Source organism: Halichoerus grypus, chromosome 11, assembly GCF_964656455.1.
Source record: "Halichoerus grypus chromosome 11, mHalGry1.hap1.1, whole genome shotgun sequence".
NCBI lineage: Eukaryota > Metazoa > Chordata > Mammalia > Carnivora > Phocidae > Halichoerus > Halichoerus grypus.
In genome coordinates, this window is record NC_135722.1 from 25,818,237 (window position 1) to 25,842,133 (window position 23,897).

At 46.4% G+C, this 23,897-nt stretch overlaps 1 protein-coding gene across 5 annotated transcripts in view; it reads right to left on the reverse strand.

The window, feature by feature from the left end:
• Positions 1–23,897, reverse strand: part of KIAA1549L (KIAA1549 like) — a 263,990-nt gene that overhangs the window by 65,463 nt on the left and 174,630 nt on the right. For 3 of the 5 annotated variants that reach the window (XM_036107246.2, XM_036107240.2, XM_036107213.2), the window contains 4 exons: positions 14,977–15,140; positions 12,389–12,538; positions 8,498–8,688; positions 1,487–1,614 (listed from right to left, as the gene is read on the reverse strand). In XM_036107246.2, coding sequence (XP_035963139.2) covers positions 1,487–1,614; positions 8,498–8,688; positions 12,389–12,538; positions 14,977–15,140 — 633 coding nt within the window. The remainder of the gene's footprint in view (positions 1–1,486; positions 1,615–8,497; positions 8,689–12,388; positions 12,539–14,976; positions 15,141–23,897) is intronic. The other 2 variants (XM_036107221.2, XM_036107227.2) reach the window with 2 other exon arrangements.

The window sequence follows — 23,897 nt, forward strand, 5'->3', positions numbered from 1 at the left end:
GACTTTGACTTGACTTCATATATTTCTAGGAAGCCTTCTGTGAGCTGGCTTGGCAGGGAGCTGATAGGTAGGATTTCTGGTAGTCCTGGGTGGGGTAGATATTCCAAGAAAACCCCACATGCCATACCCTGATTTGGGTGTAAAAAGCACAGTCTCTGTTACAGGGAATGGGGAATTCAGGAGAAGAAGAAATTCGGGAATCAAATCGGTAGGACAATTTAAACCAGTGCTTTACATAATGGCTGGAAATGGGAATGAGGAACAGATTTGCCCTGCAGAAGACAAATCCATTGTGTCATTATTCCTTTTCTTTCTTTCTTTTTTGGGTCAGAAGAAAGAAATCAGTGACATTTGGAAACAGGAATTTTTTTTTTTTTTTTAAGATTTTATCTATTTACCTGACAGAGAGAGACACAGCGAGAGAGGGAACACAAGCAGGGGGAGTGGGAGAGGGAGAAGCAGGCCCCCCGCCAAGCAGGGAGCCCGATGAGGGGCTCGATCCCAGGACCCTGGGATCATGACCTGAGCCGAAGGCAGATGCCCAACGACTGAGCCACCCAGGCACCCTTGGCACTAGCTCCAAGAGAGGGTCCCTGAATCCTATTCCATCACATTCCTTTAAAAGGGAAGCAGAGCTAACCTGATCGCCAGATTAGTCGGCTTTCACCTGGCATTTCTGTAGGATTCCACCTAACAACCCATTGAAATCTGAAAAGAATTTCTTCGGATCTGAGTGGCAGCCCGGGGTACTTGAGCCTGGGCTCCAGCCAGCCAGCACCACACATGGAAGGAGCGCGTGGAATGCCGGTCAGAACAAAGGTGGGACCAGGAGGAAGCGACACACAATCATGTCTGACGGATGCCACATATAGATGGTGCCACAGCTCCAACGACTTATTCATAAATCCCAACACCCATCCTTTAGAGTGAGGGGAAAGATCTGTGTGAGGGAGAATCCAACCAGTTACGTTTCCCTAGAGAATAAAGGCGGAAGCATGGGCTGATTTTTATGATGACAAATTTGTCACCGTGTTGTCTTTCCTGGGAGAGTTGGATTGGTAATATCTGGACTCCCTGGCAGAGACTGAACCCCTGAAACTTATCAAGGGAGTCAGGGCAAGAAAATGGGGGGAATCTCAAGACAAGCAGCCTTTCAGAGACCTGCACCCCTCATGGACCCGGTGCTAGGAATCCTGTCGATTCAGCCAAGAACTAGAAAAATCGCAAAGCAAACATTGGTGCATTCAGCATAGGGCTTTTCTAAAGCACTAGGCAATTCCATCAGATCAGGGAGCAGAGGGCGTGAGACAGGATAATTCAGAGAAGGGGGACAGGCAATATCCCAAGAGGCAGGTAGCAGACTCCTGACTTTTCTGGGGCACACCAGAGAGGAGAACCTAGGGTGCGTGAGTGTGGGCACCCGTGTGTGTGCGCAACTGTGTGTGGGAGGGGCTCGGGGCTGGTGTTGGCAAAGAAGGCTTCTCACCATTTCTCTTCCGTGCCTCCTCCTTTGTCACTTTCTGCTGTGCCATGACATTCTGGGGCGAGCGCCTCCCTGAGCTGGGCTTCCCTGATTCGTTGCTGATGACAGAGCCATTCTCACTGGGCGACCTGCTGGAAGTAACCATAGCAACAGGAAGACGGTAAGTTCCGACTCCAGCAGCCTCCTCTCAAGGTTATTTTATTTGCACCGTTTATGTCTGTCGCCTTTCATTCTGGTTTTATCCACAAAGAAGAAATGATACAGGAAAAGAAAAGAAAACAAAACAAAACTAGCCCCACACTACCGCATGGGTTAAGCAGCTGGCCGTCGTGAACTATGTTGTTTATGGGGAGTGCTTAGCTCTGCAGAGAAGTTCAGTGAGCGTGGCTCTCCGGTCCCATCTCTGTTCCATTACCCCCCAGTGACTATGGAAACGGTGGTGATGGCGTTTGTAAGCACGCCCTCTTTTTAAAACACAGCACTCTGAATAGTGTTGCAGAGCGTTTGATTCACGTGGCATCTGCAGGGACATGCATAAGACATAACATTCTCTTTGGCGATTCTCTTTACAGAGTAGACCTTGACCACTAAAGTTGAAGTCACCCCACCACTGAGTTTGTCATTCTGTCTCCCACACTGGCGCGTGCGCACACGTGCGCTCTTTAACTGTGCGAACTGGCAACCACTTACATTTGAAACTACCAATTTGAGCTATTTGTTCCTTCAGGAGATACTTTATGTGCATCAGCTCTGTGCCGGGCACTGCGCCAGGTATCCTGGTGTACAGCGATCCAAAGATACCACCCATATTCTCCAAGAGCTCCCCATCAGAAGCACCAACCAGGTGCCAAGGACTACGTGAATGCTTTCACAACTCTTAGGGAATCATCAGGACAATCCACTGGTTTGGTGATTGTCACCCTTGTTTCGCAAGTGAAGAATGTCCAGCGCCGAGTTAGGAAGTGGCAGATCCGTCCTGGAAACCAGGGATCCCCCTGCAGGTAGGGGCTCTCCCCCCATGCCAGAGCACCTCTCCTTTATTGCCTCCTAAAACATCTCAGATGAGGCAGGCCTGTACACAGGGAAAGCCGCAGGGCCTTCTCCCCTTCCCTTGGGGCTGATTCTGGTCTTCTGGGACTCTCTGGGAAGTGAGCTCTTGGAGCCCCTGCTGAGGTTCGTGCTTCCTCAGGCCTCCAATCGTCATAAAGACCAACTGCCTTCCCTTCTGTGGAGACAAGTCAGGAGGCAGATATCCAGAGGCCTCATCGAACCTCTTATTCTTCTACTGTCAATTGTCCAAATTCAGAACCTAAAGGCATCCAGCCCCTACAATGGAAAATTGATTGTAATAACATGTAGCCCTTGACCAGTAAGTAAGAAGTTTCTTAAGTGGATGCTCCTCTTCTTTCCCCTCCCTTCTCTCTCTCTCCATGCTCTGGGAACTTTAGCACCCCAAAGCATGACCAGTGAAAGGGCCCACTCACATATACGGGATGATGCAACATCTGCCCAGAGGGTTCCATAGAACGACAGAGCCAAATGAGATGTTCCTGGCCAAAGTGCCCCAGACAAGTATAAGTTTGGGAAGTCTTGTTTCTTTTTTTTGTTGGGGCAGGGAGAAGTCTTGTTTCTTACCTTCCTTCTTTGGATATTCCTCATGCACATTAACATATCAAAGGCCCTGATCAGTCCTGTCATAAAGAGACTCCTCTCCTTTTGTTTAATCCAGCATCTCCTAATTTACTTGGCCCCAGATCTCTTTCACCATACAAATAATGCAGCTTGGGAAAATATGGAGAAGGTATTAATTCATTAAGTATGTATTGTTTACCGCACAGCTATTTGATCACTAAGTGCTGGCTGTGCACAGAGACATCCACAGGGAAGACATAAGCCCTTGGATGGTTTTCAGAACCTCCCAGTTAATGGCCCCTACTCTTCCAACTGACTTTACTGGGACAACAAGACTCTTACTGGGGTCCACAGAGAAAGGAAGGGGAAAGGCTTCTTGTAACCTCTTTTATGTTCATAAAACACTTAATGGTATTTGTAGCATTTGCATATTCTTTCCTTCATTTGATCCTGAAACAATTCTCTAGTTGTTCCTCTCACTCCAGGGAAAGGTATGAATGAGCACATTTCTGGAGAGAAACTCCACCTCTGCTTTACTCTTTCATCAGCTTATAGTCTTATGTTTACATGGGGCCATCAACTCAAACATCTGGTCAAAAACAGAGAGTGAGATTTGTATGTGTGTGTGTCCACTCACATGACAGTGACAAAGATGTTGTTGAAAGCAAGAAAGGGCCACCTGTGAGGCTGTAGTTTTAGGCTACTGAACTCTGTAGGCTTCCTTCTGGGGATATGGGTGTACATGGAGCCTGGATGAAGGGGCTGCTGAGCAGTTATGGCCAATCACTGAATTGAATGGCTGTCCCTATGAGGTTGATTCTCTATCCTTGCCCATTAATCCCAGTCACAGACCAACAAAATAGTATCACCAAAAGCCTTGGCTAGAAGAACAGGACCTGCAACACCTGTCTGTTTGTCTGCAAATGGCTGAATCCTCAGATTTCAGTTTTCAAACAGTTTTAAAAACAGATTTAAAAATCGAGATATCTTCACGACCATCCAATCACTGGTTTCTACTGTTTTTCACTTGCAAAACTTTTTGGATCACCTAACAGACCCATTCTGGGAGGTCATGTGTCCTCAACCAGCAGGAACAAGGGAACTGATGTGACAAGATGGGAAAGCCAGACAAATAAATGCACGATGAGTTTGCTGTTGGTTTTGGCATCTTAATATCTTCCCAAATGATTAGAGACTCCTGTGGTCAGCTGAACTTGAACAGAGGTGAGGTTTCTCACATAGCTTTGGCAATGATACAGGCAGCCCTTAGTAAAATTCTATTTTTACAGTAATATTATGAAGCAAATGTAGAAATCACTCAGCTGTGTAGACATTGCTTTACCTATATTTGTTTCATAAGCTGTTATTTCTTAATAAAATTCTGAGGGTAAGTAATTGAACTTGATTACCAAGAGTAGACTCCTTGCTAATTCAAGAAGAAATGCTTGTTCTAAAAAAAATTTTTTTTAAATAAATCTTTATACAATTTAAAATCACTCGTCTAGAATGGGTGGAAAAGAATTTTTATTCTTCCCATCAATGCTGTGTTAATATCCTAATTTTAGTAATTCTATTTTTTCTTTTCAGTGTCCTCTAATAGGTGATATATAAGTTGTTACCACGCCTTTATTGTATCTGGCAAAGATCGTAATGAGAATAATTACTGTAGGTAATTCTATTTGCCAGTCAATTCAGATAATTTGTCTATTGCTTCTCTGTATGTTTCAACTCTCCATGCTGGGGCAGACCATTGCAGTTGTGATCCCAATTTATTCCCACCTCCCCGTAACCAAGCTTTGGTGGCCTCCTCCCACACTGACTCTGGACTAGACCACGTGTCTTGCTTTGGCCAACAGGACAGTAGCAAACATGACACAAGCAAAGATTTGAGAAGTGCCTGCACTTGGGGGTTTGTTTTCTTGCTGCCCTTGGCACCCTGTAACCACCCTGTGAGAAAGCCAGGGCTAGCCTGCTAGAGGATGAGAGACCATGTGGCAGGGGGCCCCAGGTACTGGGCCACCCCAGACAAGGCTATCACCAACAAGCCAGCCCAGCTAGCCGACCGCCTGACTACAGATGCACGAGTGAGCCCAGCTGAGATCAGCGAAGCCTAGCTCAGCCCAGAACCACCACCTACCTGAGCTCAGCCCAAACTGCCGACCCACCAAAAATCATGAGCTGAAGAAATGGTGGTTGTTTTAAGCTGCTAAGCTTTGGAGGAGTTTGTGGTGGAGCAATAGATAACTAACCCATATCTCCTCAACCTTCTTTCCTACTCAAGCTGGAATGCAACCTTCTGTTTCTCTGTACCTCTTTCTGAGGTACCAAGAACTCCTGGAGGGAAAAACACAGAGCCTTGGTGCATGAATCCAGTGCAAAATTCGTGTATTTGACACAGACAATCCTTCCATCCCCCTCAAATTACTCCCTTCTCTTGGCTTCTTGGATTTCTTTCTTGCTTTGTCCTCCTCATGCCTCTTTTTCCTGATACTTTTTGGTCTCCTATGCTGATTCTTTTTTTTTTTTTAAGATTTTATTTATTTATTTGAGAGAGAGAGAATGAGAGAGAGCACATGAGAGGGGGGGAGGGTCAGAGGGAGAAGCAGACTCCCTGCCGAGCAGGGAGCCCGATGCGGGACTCGATCCAGGGACTCCAGGATCATGACCTGAGCCGAAGGCAGTCGCTCAACCAACTGAGCCACCCAGGCGCCCTCCTATGCTGATTCTTCATCATCTGGACCTCTAATCATTGCAATGTTCCAGGGGTCAGGTCTTGGGTCTCTTCTCTAACTATCCTCTCCTAGGTGACCTCATTCAGTGTCTTAGCTTTAAATAACCAAATGCTGACAACTCCTCCATTTATATTTCTACTCTGGACCTCTCCTCTGAACCGCACACTCATACAGCTAGTTGAGTTCTGAACACTTCAACTTGCGTGTCTAAGAGGCACCTCAAACTTAACATGCCCACATCCAAACTCATGATCGTCCCCTACAGATGTCTTCTCTTCTGATCCTCTCCAACACAACCAGTGGCAAATGTGTCCCTCTCTATTTCCATTCCTCACAACAATCTATCAGCAAAGCAAGCCTTGTGAGCTCTTCCCTCAAAACACGTCTAGAATCCCATCACTTCTCACAGCACCATGCCTTGGCCCACACCGCCATGTCTCACCTGGACTACTGTAATAGCCTCCTGTCTCTCTGCTTCCACTCTGCCTCTCTGCCATCTGTGTTCCACACAGCAGCCAGCGTGAGCCTTTACAGCTGCAAGTCACGGCATGTCACTGTTCTTCTCAAAGCCCTCCAATGACTTCTGATCTTTACTCACAATAAAATTCCAAGTCCTGACTTTGGTCTGTAGAGCCTGACATGCTCAACTTCAGGCAACTTCTCTGACCCATCTGCCACTGCTTCCTCCCTAGTTCCCATTGGCCTCCTTGGCCTTCTTGCTCTTCTTCGAGTATGTGAAGAGATTTCTTCTTCTGGGCTTTGCACATACTGTCCCATCTGCTTGGAACATTCTTGTCTAAGATAGCCTTGAGGTTTATACATCATTTCATTCAGGTCTTTCTCAAGTGTCACTTTATCAGAAAGTCCTTTCCTGACTTCGTAGCTAAAAATGGCATCATGCCCCCGCCCCCTTCCATTGCTCTATCCTCTTACCATGCTTTGGTTTCCTTCTTCATACCCATCACCACCCGACTTACTGTGCATCTATTTCTCTATTTGTTTATTGCCTAGCTCTCCCCACCAGATTGTAAGCACCATGAGAGTAGGAACTGTGTCTTGTTCGCTGCAGTATCCCCAGTACCTGGTGAATAACACCCAACAAATATGTTAGGTGAAGGGAGGGAGAGAAGGAAGGAAGCAGGGGTGATGTAGCTCTCCCAGCCTCCACTGTGGTCTCAGGCAAAGGAGCAAAGGGACTTGGCAATGAGAGTTGGCTTGGCCAGCCAACAGGGCTTACCATAGAGCTCATTACCTCTTTATAAGACTATTGTAAAATCCTTACAACAAGTCTCCTGGCCTCTAGCCTAACCTCTCCCATCTATCATCCACATTGCCACTGGAGTAGTCTTTCTAAAGTACAGGCTGAATGTCACTGTCTTGCAGAAGAACTTTCAGTGGCTTCCCATTGCCCAGAGAATATACGTCAAACTCCCTAGCCTGGCAGTTGAGCCCCTCCACAATTTTCATCCATCTGATTTCATCCTTCACTGCACCCCAACCACTGTGAACTATAAACCCTGGGGACATTCACCAGTGCATGAACATGTGCTGGTCCCTCTTTTCTCCCAGCTCCTTTGGACTGGACACCTTTATCTCTCCCCAACTACTGACACTACACTCACCCTTTGAGGCCCAGCTAAAATATAAGCTCCTCCATCACCCTTTCCCTCATCAGAATTAAGCTCTTTCTCCTCTCTTTTCCAGAGCACTTCGTTTAGACTCCCCTATGAGCACTTGCACATCATGCTTGGTTTCCAGGTATTTATCTCTCTGTCCCTCCATCATGAGATCCTTGGGGTCAGGTCTCAATCGTAATCCTTTCTGTAGCCTTTCCAATGCATGTCAAAGTGCTCTGTTCATGGTAAAAACTCCTAAAATTTTTTTTTTAAGATTTATTTATTTATTTTAGGGGGGAGGGGCAGAGGGAGAGAGAGACTCTCAAGCAGACTCCCTCCCAAGCGTGGAGCCCGACACAGGGCCCAATCCCACGACCCGGAGATCATGACCTGAGCTGAAACCAAGAGTCAGATGCTTAAGCAACTAAGCCACCCAGGTGCCCCCTCTCAAAATGGTTTTTTTTTTTAAGATTTTATTTATTTATTTGAGAGACAGCGAGACAGGAAACCCAAGCAGGGGGAGCAGCAGGCAGAGGGAGAAGCAGACTCCCTGTGGAGCAGGGAGCCCGACATGGGGCTCGATTCCAGGACTCTGGGATCATGACCTGAGCTGAAGGCAGACGCTTAATGACTGAGCCACCCAGGAGCCCCTCAAAATGGTTTTTGAACTCAAACCATGAACTCTTGAAAAACAGCTAGATAAAATGCAACTCTACTGAATCAAAGGCACTGCTTATAAGATAAGTTCAAAAATACAAGTGTGACACAGTGCCAAATTTGCTGTAATACATATGAAAGCTAAATCTCTGCTATTGTGGCTGATCGGTGATATAAAACCTCACAAAGCGTGGCTCATGAGAAGCAAGTATTATGATTCTCGTCATCTCTCTTAGTCTCCTTCTCAAATATTCAAAACGAGCATGAAGGGGAATTTTTAAAGAGAAAAATGGTATTAACTTGAAGGCTTCAGCTGCTCTCACCATCAATTATTCCCCTTGCTGGGATGGAGAGGCTGAAGTTGGCCCCATGCCTACCTCTTTCTGGTTTCGGTGGACTTGGCTGTCTTGATGGTGCTTCCGTCCTGGGTGATGTCTCTTTCCTGAGAGGCAGGAACATCTCTAACAGGGAGTGGGAGGACCACCGTTTCCTGAGTCACAGGGACGACCTCCTCATCTGCCCCTTGCTGGCCCAGGTGCTGCTTGGCATAATCAAAGCCTTGCACAGGCTGCAAAAAGGAAAATGGATTTGTGGTCAGATTTCTGACAGAGTGTGACTCGAATGATGGCTTTAAGAGAAGATGGGCAGGAGAGTGCATGTGACAGGACCACACTTAGCTTTCTGATGAACACGAGTGAACTCAAATCTCCTCCATAATTCTGGTCTGCAAAACCAGAATCTGTGCTCATTCCACCCAGCTACGGAATCTCCCTAGACAAGACTTACTTGGAAAAACAAAGAGTATAAACAAGATGCAAATACGTGTGTGAGAACAGACTTCTTTCAAGAATTTTAAACCACCAATTTTAAGTCACTAGCTACTGCTAATTAGAGACTCTGAATTGATATGTGAAATAGGTCCTGTATCATCTCCTGCCTCAGAATGTCCTGTCATCCCTGAACCCCACTTTCCCAAGGCTTTATGTGCAATAAGAGGTGTGTGACTTTGCCAAGTTGCTTGAATTCTGAACCTCAATTTTCTCATCTGAGAAATGAAGACAATCAGATCTGCTTTACCTATACCACCCCTGAGTATGAAAGGGGAACTGCTGCTCTGAAAACAGGGAAAGAAACGTGCTTCCACACGTGAGGCACTACAATCATTAATAATAAAATGGGATTTATGGAATCACTCAAATCCAGACCTATGGCTCTCCTATGATTCATCACTGGGTAAGTAGCAAGCCTTTTATTGCACAATGTCTGAAATCCCAAGTGAACAGGGCAGCTGTGAGCAAAGCCCAACAGACATCTATTAGCCGGGCAATAAAAAACCAAGAGGCGTGTTTAAACAATTCCTGGGAGTGTCTCTATTCGGCTTTCTGCCCCAGAGCTGCAAAACAGTGATTCGAGGCAGGACAGGGGGGTGGCAGAGAGCACCAGCTCCGGAACAGACTGCCTGGGTTCCAGTGCCTGGCACATAGTAAGTGCTCAGTCGGTATTAGTTAATATTGTTCACCTTCCTATTAAATCACAGGCCAGGTGAAATAGAAATCAGTGATTCTCTTCAAGAAAATCTGGGGATGAAACTCAACCTCTACCATGTGGATTCCCTCAGAACCTGACATGTTGAGGAGCTCCCCCTTCAGCAGTCAATTTTGCTAAGAAATGTAGCAGGGAGCATCCGGCTAGATGGAACAGTCTAGGGCTGTGGCCCAACCCGTCAAATCTTCCTACTGCATCTCAGGACAGGATGGAGCCTTGTTAAATCCAGCAAAGCTTCCTTATGTCAAGCAGTCTGTAGTTCTGCCATGGACAGTGCCCCCAGTTCCCAGGGAAACTCACTGTGGGAAGTGCACTCAGCCCTCCCTCTTCGCTGAGACACACTTTCTGACCCAGATGGTGACCAGGGACATTCTGTGCCAGGATCCAGCAACATGCTTCTGAAATAGTGTATGTCTGTCTGTTTCTCTCCCGCCTGTGGGGCTGCATGAAACAGAATGAGCCTTTGAACCACCTGGTCATGTTCCTAGACTACTGGATGGCCTGCTCCTCCAACCGACGGTCACCAAGTGGATTCAACAGAAATGTTTCTAGAAGCTGACCTTTTCTCCCCAGGTCCACCTATTGTCTCCTGGCTTGGTCTTGTTGCTTCCATTCAGGTCCTTTCTAGGCGCACCCTTGACAAGCTTCCAAAGCTATCTCCCTGAAAACCACTCAGGTCATGTCACTCCCCCATTAAAAATGTTTCAGAGCACTCAAACTCTCCAGCAAGGCATTCAGGCCCTTCACAGCCTGGCGGGACCTGCCTGTTTAGCTGCACCTGCTGTTGGCCCCGTTTCCGTAACACCCCCACGCCCCCATGATCCTATTTAGCGTAGTGCTGACTACAGGTGTTGGGCACTGGCTTGTGCCAGGGACTGTGCCTGGTGCTGGAGATATGAAGATGAGTAATAGCTGGTCCCCTGCCCTCAAGGAGCATTTGATACTATTGGTACAGTGCCGAATGCATGATATCAATTATGACACTTCAGCCCCACTGTAGTTCAAGGAGGTGGGTATTCTTATTATGATTCCCCACTTTAAAGATAAACTGGCACCAGAAGGTGCCAGTCAGAAAGGTTCAGTGACTTGCCTAAGATCACGCAGCTAAGTGGTGAAAGGTTAAGCCACTTCCCCAGGCTCACGCAGCTAATATGTGGTGGGGTCGGGATTTACACCCAGTTCTGAGTGATGCAGAGCCAAAACATCTAACCACTGCCTGATGATTCTTCCCATGGCCTCTCCTCTCCTTCTGCGGCCTGCCATCTTGGTTGAGCATCTGCTACCGTACTTGGCCTGGTTCCCATGCTGAGAGTCCTGGCCTGTCGGTGAGGAATTGAGAGTCTCCAATGGCAGCTAAGACTTCCCAAGAACCTAGTGAGGACAACAAGCTGGCTCTGGCCTTTTCCCTCTTGCCCCCACTCTCCCTGGATTTGTCCCCTCACCCTTCACACTGGGTTGAAGTTATCTGCTAGATACTTCAGGCGACTGGGTTGACGATGAATGAGCATTGTCATGACATTAAGGAATGACAAGTTCAAGGGTGGCCACTGTTATTAGATTAATAATAACAGTTCTTGCATATGTTCAGTACTTATAGCCTGAAAACACGGACACCTCATTTCATGCTCACAACCACCCCCTGGGGGAAGCAAGGCAAACATCACAGTCTTCATTTCACAGGTAAGAACACAAAAGCTCAGAAAGGTTCAGTGACTTGCCTAAGATCACGCAGCTAAGTGGTGAAAGACTCAAGACTAGTCCCTTACTCTTCTGACTGCTGGGTAGTGGTCTTTCAACCTTCAATCTGAAAATCACCTGCGATTCATTAATTGTCCTTGGACACACGTTAGTGAGTGACCCCTGACACCACTGAGACATCATGAAGGATCTATAGTTGCTTCAACGAATTTTGTAAAATTATCAGATCAAAATAATCCCCAACAATTTCAAAGGTAGACAAGTTATCCAGACCTTTTAAGAAAAAAATCATGTATAATAATAAAGGCCAACCAACAGATGAATGGATAAAGAAGATGTGGTATATATACACAATGGAATGTTACTCAGCCATAAAAAAATTGGAATCTTGACATCTGCAACAGCGTGGATGGAACTAGAGGGTATTATGCTAAGTGAAATAAGTCCATCAGAGAAAGACAAATATTACATGATTTCACTCATATGTGGAATTTAAGAAACCAAACAGATGAACAAGGGGAATGGAAGGAAAAATAAGATAAGAAGAAATCAGAGAGGGAGACAAACCATAAGAGACTCTTAATCATAGGAAACAAACTGAGGGTTGCTGGAGGGGAGGTAGGTGGAGGGGTGGCGTAACTGGGTGATGGGCATTAAGGAGGGCACTTGATGGAATGAGCACTGGGTGTTACATGCAACTGACGAGTCAATGAACTCTACTTCTAAGACCAATAATACACTATGTTAATTGATTTTAAATTAAAAAAAGGAAAAAATAAAGGCCAATTTGTATGTAATATTTATGTGCCAGGCACAGCTCAAAGTAACTTTCAGAGCTAGCTTAATCTTCACAACAACCTATAAATAAATAAATAAATAAATAAATAAATAAATAAATAAATAAATACTGTTATCATCCCCATTTCACAGATGGGAAAACTGAGGCACAAAGAGGTTAAGTACAGGTCATACAGATAGTATGTGAAAGAGAGGAAACAGCCGGGCATCTTTAGGGGGTGACTGACCTGTCCCGAGCAGATGGTCATGCCAACCATTGCAGGCCCTCCAAGCTCCATCCTGCATCTGGATGTGGCCCTAACTACTTTCCCGTAAGGCTGCCTGTTCCAGGGAGCCATGTTCTCATCAATTATATGAAGGGAACCACTGGGCAAAGGCTGTGAATCCAATGAACAAAGAGTAAAGAGAAATGAACCGGGAAGAAAGAAGGTCACAAAAGCCCTGATGCCTGGCCCTCCAGCATTTATCATTTTCTAAACATTCTACCTGCAGAAGCCCAGCTGACTACCATGGTTAACAGGGTTCCGTCTATGGTACTTTGTCTCTGCAGAGGGTGGGGGCGTGCACGCCCTGGCCTCAGCTCCCAGGACAGGCGCGCGTGCGCACTCACCTCCTCTTAGCCTGTCAAGTCTATTACTGAGTCTCAGCAGGGATTCCCCAGGAATGTCGTCGGACACTGCAGCATGCATTCTAAAGACGCAGTGATGTCCCTGGAGACTAGGAGACCATCCTCCCACTCTATGGATTGGTCCCGAAGGCTAACTTTTTCATTCCGCCTCGTCCCTTGGCATTAAATGAATTCTGCTCACACACATGGGTGGTGAGAAGTGATGCAGGCGGCTCTGTCCTCTCAAACACTGCAGCGTCCCTGGGTTGCAGGAGCAAAAGGACTGCAGTGAGAAAGAGGCAGTTCTACCCACTGGCTTCCGGTGATGAAAGGGCTTTGCAAATCAAAGTGCGCAGCCCAGCCTCAATGAGGGAGAAAACAACCAGCACCACCACACACAAGTGAAGCCAGTCTTCTCTTGGAACATAAATTGGCTTGATTGTCAACATCGGCCAGGTATCTCTTCAAGCATGATGCCCCAGGTAGGAACATAAAAGGGGCCATGAAAACCCACAAACATGAATCTCTTTCAGCTTCAAACAGCTTTCAAGCCAGAAGGTGTGCTGAAATCGTGGGCTGCCCACCTCACCTTGGCAAATTAATAAAATTTTGGCTTAATCCGAAACACAAAGTTGGCATTTACAACCTCCATGTGGCAGGTTTTCCATTCCCGGACTCGGCTGCAATTAGATTCTGGTAATTACTGTTATGTCTGAAAGGCTCAGATTGTAACTAAGCTAAGATGGGAATGAAATACCCCTTCTTGGAACAGTTTCATGTCTCACTACTTGGACCATTACCAACACTGCGCTGCTTCTGGAAAGCGGGTGCCTTTGGGTCGACAGAAACAGAACAACATTCTTTGGAGTTTGGCTCTTTCATAGACAGAGCGTCTGATCAAACTGCAGCTTTGCAACAGGTGAATTAGTTTAATAAACAATAAAGTCCATTTGATTTCTTTTGCTGAAGCGAGGGGTGACCATCCAGAAAGGACTAGGCATGCATGACTCCTGGCAGGGATCACCTCCAAGACATTCATTCCAACAGAATGGAATTCCTTTCTCTGTTTCATTCCTGCACAGGTGGACAAAGCTCAGAAGTTTCGTGCTGGAAGAGGAGTCTACCTGCCAAATCTCAGGGTTCAGGAAGGTGTATAATGTGGAGAGAGCCCAAACACACAGATCTGGGCCAGAGTCGCTCCCCTGCTGCCAGTTATGTGATTTTGGACAAATCCCCATAGTTGCTCTCTTTCCTTTGGGTTTCTCAACAGTAATGTGAAAATAATAAAACCTGCCCTGACTATGACCTACCTTATAGGGCTGCTGTGATGAGCCAATGAGGTGACAGACCCAGAAGAATCCAGCAAATGTGAAGGCATTATTTAAACATCAGGTATTAGAGATTATTATATCTCCCTCTGGGAGTATCACGAAGGGAGCTATGTGACTGGAAAAGTAGCCTTTAGAATTTCCTGAGTCCACTCCCCTCCCCGGCACCAGCGGTGAGGAGGCTGGGCAGGGTGGGTGGGCTCCCAGCCAGGCTTCAGTGGAGCCATTGAACTGGTGTGTTTGATGACCACTGGGCCGAGGCTCTGCAGCTCGCCCGTCATGGCAGCCTTTGGCGATAAGCCGCTCCAGCCAATGGAAGAAGGAACATTTTGAGAGTCTAATGTGCCCCATAGAGCCCTGCATTAGGAGCCCAAAGACCTGGTTCTACCATCAGTTCTGCTACTTACTGTGTGATCTTAAGTTGCCTCTCTGTAAAAGGAGGATGTCAGATTAGACGACCTCCAAGGCCCCTTTCAGGTCTATCTAGCTTCTAATTTTCTGTGCCTCAGTTTCCTCACCTGCAAAATAATGGCCCTTCCTTAAAGCATTGCTGGGAGGACTGAGTTGCTATATAAAGCCATCAGAAGCACTTATGGCAAAGAGAGAGCATTAGATAAGCATTCACTATCATATCCTGATTATAAACATAAAGGGTGTACAACAATGTGAATATACTTAACACTGAATTATACGCTTGAAAATGGTTAAGATGGTAAATTTTACGTTATCTATAATTTACTATAATTTTTTAAAGATTCAAATAAATAAAGGGTCTCCTTCAAAATGAGGGCTTGCTAGAATGTTTCTGAAGGCATTTGCAATGGCCTCAAAAACCAAGACAGAAAAGGCAGGCAGAGCCTCTCCTCACCACCTCACGCACCTTTGCTCTCTGAGGCAGGTTCATCATGGTGTCTGGCTTGAAGTCGTTCTTGTTCTTCCGGCAGAGCACGGCAGTGATGATGATGATGATGACCGTGACCACAGCGATGGGCGCCAGCACTGCGGCGATGATCCACAAGTTGTTGGGTGGATTCTTCACCACAGCTGTGGGAAAAGCAGAGGGAAGCACGTGACAAGGGGCACTGGGAGGGGCAAAGTAGCCCCCACACCTCAGGTCCCAAGTCATGAGATGGTGAACAGGGTTTGGGATCAGAAAGGCTCTTGCCTTGGGCAAGTTACTCAAGATCTCTGAGTCTCTGTTTTCTCATCTGTAAAATGGGGCTATCACTTTGTGAGGCATCAGAGAGATGAGGTACATGTGGAGCTTTGGTGTGGTCCCTAGTAGGTGCTCAATAAATCCCAGCCTTCATTATTATTAAGAGGAAGAGGAAGATGGATTGTATCCATTTTCCCTACAGGTGATGTCCATGAATGCAAAGAGAAGAGAGAAGACATCTGAGGGTCATAGTTGGACTGGAGGCAGGAGGCAAAGGCCACAGAGAGATGTCTCTAAATATTGTAGTGAAGCCACCTCTGAGTGAGCGATAAATAAACGTAGCTGAGTAGATGGATCTATGCCCACCAAGGGTTGGTTGGGGAATCTTGGAAATGCCTTGGTCTGATCATAAGGATCAGGTTGCTCTCAAAGCCAGAGTAAAGAGTAACCAAAGCTATTGTCAGTAGGAAGAATGTGTTATTAGAACAGGAGGTGCTTCTTTGGAGGTGGGGTTGGAACTAATTAACCTGCAAACGGTAAAAAGGTGATGGTCATGCTCTATATCAGGATAGGGGTTAGGGTCACACAGGTGTATACATCTGTCAAAACTCATCAAATGGTATACTTAAGATCTGTACATTTTACTCTATGTAAATTTTACCTTAACATCATAAACAAGTATTGAATTCTAGGCAATGATATGCATGCTCAAATGTTTAGGGTTGAAGTCCTCTGATGTTTGCAACTTACTCTGAAATGCATCAAGAAAAAATAAGATGGATGAATGGCTGGACAAAAGGACAGATAGATAAATATGTGAAAATGAAAGAATAGTAAAATGCTAATTGTGGTATCTAGGTGGTGGGAACACAGGTGTTCACTGTACGGTTCTTTCAACTTTTTTGTAAGGTAGGCTAGGAATATGTAAGAAAAAGAAAAAGTCCTTGGCATGAGATGGATGAGTCTTCCCTATGATCACTGGTGAGGAAGCTTGGAAGATACTTTCATCCAATCAAAAAGACCAATATGTTCTTAGAACTGGAGTAAAGGAAACAGTAACCAAAACAATCAGCTAGAAAAAGAAAGTTATCGGAAGGGAGTGGGTCCACAGGAAATCTAGAAAAGAGAGCCAAAGGGCAGGGGGTGCCTGGGTGGCTCAGTCGTTAAGCGTCTGCCTTCGGCTCGGGTCATGATCTCAGGGTCCTGGGATCGAGCCCCGCATTGGGCTCCCTGCTTGGCGGGAAGCCTACTTCTCCCTCTCCCACTCCCCCTGCTTGTGTTCCTGCTCTCGCTGTGTCTCTCCCTGTCAAATAAATAAATAAAATCTTTAAAAAAAAAAAAAAAAAAAAAAAGAGAGCCAAAGGGCAGGCAAGAACTTGTCCATGTCATAGGAATGTGCCCCAGCTGGCAGATGTGGGGAATCCAGCTGGGGTAGGTCTATCCTCGTGAACAAGATGGCTGCAACTGGCTGTTTCAGCTCGGTGATACTGTCCCCTAATCCCATCCAAGTTCTCTGCTCTCCTACAACCTAGATGATCTCAGAGAATCATGGCTTTAAATACCATCTATGCTGATGATGTTCAGGGGTAGATCTCTAACCAGGACCACTACCATGAACTCTGGATTCCTATATCCAACTGCTAACTCAATCTCCAATTGGATACTTAAGAGATATCTCAAATTTATTATGTCTAGAACCCAACTCTCAATTTCTCCCCCAAACCCATTCTTCTTGTGATAGTCTTCAACCCAATAAATTGCAATTCCTTCCTTTCAGTTGCTCCAGTCAATACCTTTGCCATCAATGTTGACCCTTCCCTTCTATTCTCACCCAACATCCTATTCATTGACAAACCTTGTCCTCTCCATCTTCTAAATGAATCCACAATCTGTTCACTTCTTTCTATTGCTGCTCCCACTGTGGTCCAAGCTACCAACATCTCTCACTGAATTGCTGCAATGGCCTCCTACTTTGTCCCTTGTCCTCTATAGTCTATTTGCAACACAGCAGCAGAGTGATCCTTTAGAAACTCTGATGACACACTCCTCTGCTCAAAACCTTCCAGAGGCTCCCTCTCCCCTCAGAGTAAGGGCCAGAGTCCTTATAATTTCTAAAAGACCCTATGGGATCTGCTTTTCCAACCACCCTGGTTACTTCTCTGGCCTTACAGCCCACTGCTCTTCCCTTAACTCACTCTGTTCCAGCCAACCAGCCTCCTACTGTTCCTCAAATGTGCTGGACATGCTCCTGTCTCAGGACCTTTGCACCAGCTTATTCTTCCACCTAGAGTGCTCTTCACCTAGACATCCATGGCTCCTTCCCTCACTTCTTTCAGGGCTCTAAACAAGTGTCAAATAGCAATCCCTGCCCCTGGAATTCTCCATCCCCCTCATCCTACTTAATTTTTCTCTTAAACAGTGCCTCTCAAACTTGTGCATGCCAATCGCCTGGGCATCTTGTTCAAATGTACAATTCTGATTCTGTGAATTGGGGTGAAGCTTGAGATTCTGCCTTTCTAACAAGCTCCCAGGTGGAGTCCATGCAACAGGCCCCCAGGCCACACATGGAATGGTAAGGCTCTAAAGTACACATTACCGTCTGACACGATACATATGTATTTACTTCTCATCTGTCTCTCGACTCTCCACTAGCATGTACACTCCAAGAGAGCAGGGAGGTTTTTTTTTCTCTTGTTCACTGCTATACTCCCAGGGCCTAGAACAGGGCCTTGCACATAGTAGGTGCTCAATTAAAAGTTGAACGAATGTATAAATGAACCTCCATTAGCCCTGTTGCAATTCGGCTCCCCATGTAGGTTTTCATATGGCAAAAAATAAGGGCCACTTAAAGAAGAAGTTCCATCTCTTCGGCAGTTCTAGTCTATATTTTAAATTAATATACTACCAATCTGGTTTATATACCAGTCTTTTATAAGTCTGCTGAGCATAAGTTGGTCCTCCTGATCCTGCTGAACTCTGAGGGCTCCTAGACCCACAAAGCTGAGGACAAGACTCTGGAATACTTTAGAGACCCCACTGGTAAGTGACACATGATGAGTCAGTTGGTCTTTCTCTCTGACTTCAACCACCCTTTCTGACTTCAGTTGGTACCTCATTAGCCAAGATCTGCCTCTCATCTGGCAGCACTTGGATCTGGAGTTCTTTAGTATAAAAAAAACTTCTTTTCCATAGTTTTTATCAATCGGTGATTAATCACATTATTAACTTCTGAAAACAGCTCAGTAGATAATGTGCTTCTGCTGACATCAAATATTTAATTGCTACTGCTTTTAGTAATTTGGTATTTACAAGTGAGTTTGATGCCATTAACATTTTTTAAAGCTTAGGGTTTCCATGGAAAATAACCATATGCCTCTTTTGGCTATGCTATTCTATCCTGATGAAGAAAAATATATAGTGTATCAGAACATGATACCCTAAATATATATTTCATTAGCAAGAGTTAATATTTACACGTGTCCTGCTTCTACTTGGCTTTATCATTTTGGTGTCTATGTTCCTTCTCGGTGCAGTATGTAAAATCCTTTCACCTCTATTTAAATGGAAAGAGAATACATTTACCTTATGTACATTAGTAAATTCATTTAACGGTCAAAGAGATAGTAAAGTTAGGTCAACTGAAATCATTCAAACCCAATGCGTTCATTGGCACAGTGATCTAAAACTGCAAAGTCATGTACAGAAGTGAAGAGGCAAGAAAGACTATTTCATTTGCAAGAACTTGAGTAGAGAAAGGGTAATAAAGGGCAGCAACATGCTCTGAGCTTCTGCTGTGCGTGAGGCACTGTGATAGGTTCTTTGCTCAGGTGCTATTCTTATCCTCAATTTGCAGATGAGGAAACTGAGCCCCAGGGAGGTTAGGTGGTTTTATGCAAAGTCATCTCTCTGAAATACACAGTTTGTCAGTTCTAAGTTGGAATGGAAGTGTGTGTGTGTGGGTGTGTGTGTGTGTGTGCAGGGAGGGTCTGGTCCAGAGCCCAGCCACTGGTGAGCAGTCAGCCCATGTCACTCTCCTGCCCAAACACTCCCATGGCTCTCATTCCACTCGGGGTGTGGCCGTTGGGGCTGTAGTAATTGTGGTCCCTCACCTGCACCCTGACCTCATGGCTGCCCCTCTCATCCATCGGTGACGTCCTTGCTGGGTCTCAAACCTCCCCTTCTGCCTTGTCTCTTGGTAGCCTAAGCTGGTCGCTCACAAATCTTCTTCTTAACCCCCCAACTATTTAAAATCATGACCTTTATCTCTTTGACACCCCCTGGCCTTCCCTGCTTTGTTTTTCTCCATGGCACTTACGAGCATCTAACATTTTACTTACTTATTTTGGTTATTTGATCTGCCCACTCTCACTGCTATATTTCCAGTGCCAGGAGAGTGCCAGGCACACAACAGTTCTCAAAAATATTTGTCGAAAGACTGAATGAACACAAATCCCCTTCGCCAAAGGATCAGCCTATCGCTTTCTTAAAGTGACATTTTTTGCAATAATGTCTGACGACCGGGTAAGGTAAACCAATCCCCATTCTGGTCAGCCTCAGTGTGGGGAGAATTTTCCCTACTCCAGCACCTGGATCACTGCTGTGAAGGGCACCTCACTCCAGATCCCTCAAATGGAGCAGGTGAAAAACCTCCGTCGGAAACATGGCCGATTCTGTAGCGGTCGCCGCTGCCCATTACTCAGAGGTGATGGGGGGCGAGGGGGCATTGCATGCTCCATCGTAGGGCACTGCACCCTGGCCCTAGTGATTTAGAAGACACTAGAATGCACAGAACGTTAACATTCTCCCTTCAGAGGGACAAGGTGTTCATTCAACACATGATTCTCCATTGAAGGTGTTGATCTCAGGTTCACATTGCTGGCTGATTTCAAAACTATTCAGAGCAAATGAGATTTAAAACATCTCCGCTCCTCCTCTTCTTCATTGGTCTTAGCTTCCTCCTCATCAGATCCTGAGTATGGAGGCATTTCCCAGGGTCTGTCCTCCAGCTCTACACCATCCCAGATCCTCAAATTTTCTCTGGGAATTTATTTCTAACCCGTATCTACAACATTCTCAAAACATCTAGTGTTAACTTTAACCTCTCTCCTGAGATCTAGGCTTGAATTCCCACAACTTTCCTAAACTCAGACCTCAATATCCCAATAGCAGCCCCCATATTCCAACAAGACCCTCCTTGAGGTCCCAACAGCACCCACTCAATATTCCATAACACATCCTTGACATCCCAACAGAATCCCCTCGATGTCCCAACAGCATCCCCTTGATAGTCAAAGACAAATGAGATGTCGTATGCGCTTTCAGAGAGCTCAGGAGGGACAGAGAGTGAAAACAACTCATCTGCCACATGTGATAAGGGCAGTGGAAGCATCTGGAACTAAGGGAGACAGGGTCAGGGGTGGCTTCAGAGGGCCAGGGGACATGAAGAATGGATCCTCCTGTGTGGCTGAAGCACAAGGTAGGAAGGAGAGAAAAAGAGGCTGGATGGCTGGAACAGGCGGTATGGGACCAGGTCGTGAAAGGACCTGAACTTTTGTTAAGTATCTGTGGTGAAGGGCTTGGAAGGCCCACTTAAGAAGTTCAAATTTTATTCTGTGGACAATGGAGAGCCACCAAATATTTTTTGAATGGAGTAGATGTGAGATCAGAGTCGTGTATTATGGTGACTCTAGTTACAGTATGGACAGTACATGAATGGCAGAATGACTGAAGTTGAGTCATTTGAGAAGGACCCACAAAGTCCAAGAAGAGACAACGATGAAATGGAGAGAAGGAAACACATGTGTGGGTTATTACAGAAGGGGCCATGAAAGCAACAAAGAAGAGCCATGGAGGGACAGCAGCTTTGCAGACAGGTGTAGTCAAGCCTCTGATGATCCCCAGACTCTCATTTCCAAAACGCGCCATGCATGTCCTAATCTGATTCAATCTCTCTCTCCTGCCCATGCTCTCCAACTTTCGACTGTTCCCCATCAACCACCATCGGCAAAGTCCCCACAGCCTCAACCTCTCCTCCTGATACTCCATTCACTTCTTGCTGTTAATAAAGCCAGCTCCCCTTTCCTGCCCCTTCCCAAAGTACCACAAGGCCTGGAAGTGAGGAGGTCCCGGGACTGACTGATCGGTCAGCATCGAGGATGGGTTGGGGACAGGAGAAGCGATGGAAACAATGAACTGGGTTTACATCTTCAGTGAATTATGGGGGACATCTGGGGATCTAGAGGTGACTGCAGCGAGAGGTAGGCAGCTTCAGAGGCTCTGGGATTTTGAGAGAGTAGAAGAAATGGTTTGGACAGAGCAGTGAAGCCTGAGGAGGACGGAAGCCCTGCCAATCTTACAGTATTTCTTTCATCAGTTTGCAGAGTCTCAGTGTGTACTGTCGCACCCTTGCTCAAACTCCCCATACACAACCTCAGCCTCAGCTGCCAACCTCACCTCATTCTGTCCCAAGAGCAGAAACAATCACAGAAAATGTCCTCAGGCGTCCATGACCAAAGGGACCACCTGACTGGCACCCACACCCTCGGACTTTGCTTTCCCTCCCAGCTCACAGACTCCCTCACAGATTCTGACTGCTTTCACCTGGGTCACCTTGTCCACTTAAGGACTTCAAGACAGATCTTGTCTCTCTTCTTCACTGTCTATTTCTCCCTCTCCATTACAGTAACACATCAGTATTCAACCATACCCCATCATCTCCCATGTTCCTCTCCAGCAAGTGCACCCAATCTTCTCCCCTTTGCTGTCACTACATCCCCACCCCCGTCCTCTCCTCAATCCCCTCTGGCCAACCATCTCCACCACCTCTGCTGGGAAACCACTCCTGCCAAGGTCACCAACCATTGCCAATTTTACCAAATCCAGTTCACCTCTGTCCTTATAGTATGTTGCCTCTCAAGAATAGAAGTTGACACCGTAGCTCACTTCCTTCCAGGACATTCCTTTCTTTGCTTATTTCTGGACCCTCCTCTCTTCCTGGGCTTCCTCCCATCTCCCTGGCTGCTCCTTCGCGGTGTCCTTTGCTGGTTCTAGCTCTTCCCTCCTGTGGATTCTCCAGCTATACTCATGGCTAATCTGGTTCATCTCACCTGCTCTCTTAGCTCTATTAGTCACCTGTGTTGACGACTCTGGGGTTCTAGCTCCTGAGCTCTTCGTGGATATCTGACAGACATCTCAACCCTAACGTGGCCAAACCAAACTCTCAATTCCATCTCCCCACTCTTGCTCCAACTCCAATAAACCTCTTTCTCTCCCACCTCTCAACAAATAACAGAAGCAGCACTCAAGCAAACACCTGGGAGTCATGCTTGATTCCTCTGACCCTTACCTCCTCCCACCACACACAGAATCCATTATCTTGCCCCTGAGCTCTGCTCCCCCAACAAAGATCCCAAATCCATCCACTTCTCTGGTCTCTACCTCTAACACCTTTGCCTCTCTCCTGGGCACCTGCCATGGTTTTCACTCCTGTCCTCTACCATTTATTCTCTAGCTGGAGAGGGAGAAAGAGCTGAGGATGAAACCCTGGGGAACTCACATAAAGAGGATGCAGCAAAACCGATGAAGCAAGTAGCTGACCTGACCAGACATGGGGACGGAGCCCACCCGGAGGAAAGGAGAGAGGCAGAGAAGAAGAGACTCTGGGTTAAAAACGTCGTTTCAAAGCCGAGATTGCACAGGCTGGCCATCATTTCTAGGCAAAGTGTGTCTGTGAGAATGTGCAGGCCAAGAAGTGAATCCGCATCAACATGGAAGCCAGACTCACCCCGGATGAAGGCAAGAGATAAGCACGAGAGGAAAACCATGAGCTAAGAGTCAGGTTCTTTAGGAGTGTGGACACCAGCTAGGAAATCAATAGGGGATGATGACCTTCCATGCCGGGAAGCTCAGCAGGCTGCCAAATCTAAAATGTCTACCACGTGGTCTCTCACCTTTGTCACCGACCCCCACCTCACTTTCTTTCTAACTGTTGTTTGGGTCCCCAACACCTGGGTCACCACAGAGCCTCCTCACTAGTCCTGCTTCTCTCATCCTGGGCACTGCTGACAGGTGAAGCTCCCTAAATACTGGGTGGTTCTAATGACGCTACTCCCCTGCACAGAAATCCTCAATAGCTCCCCACGGCCCATCATATCATGCACGATCTCCTTCTCCTGTCATCCAAAGCCCCAGTCTCACAAGCAATACACCTTTCTGAGCTCATCAGCTCTTCCTTGTGTTTCTGCTCTCCAGGCAACTCGGATCCCTTGTTTTTCAAGCACTCCTGGCACTTCTCACCTCCCTTCCTTTGCTCACGTTGCTCCCTCCTTCTGGAATACACACCCTTCCTCTCCTCCTGCTGAAATCTTAGCATGTAACACAGTTGAAAACACATGTTTGAGGTCAGATAGATCCAGATTCATATCCTGACGACCCAAGTACCAGTTCTCTCTAAAGTTAGTTAACTTTCCTGAGCCTATGTTTCCACATCTGGAATTTGGAGCCGAAGAAAGTTGCCCCGGGGAGAGGAGAAAGTGAGGAAAGCTATGTAAGGCAGCAAGCTCAGTACCTGCCGCAGAGGAGGCAACCTTTGGTTTTCACACCCCTTTCTCTGTCCGTTCTTTCTGGGTGGCCCTTCAGAGCAGACT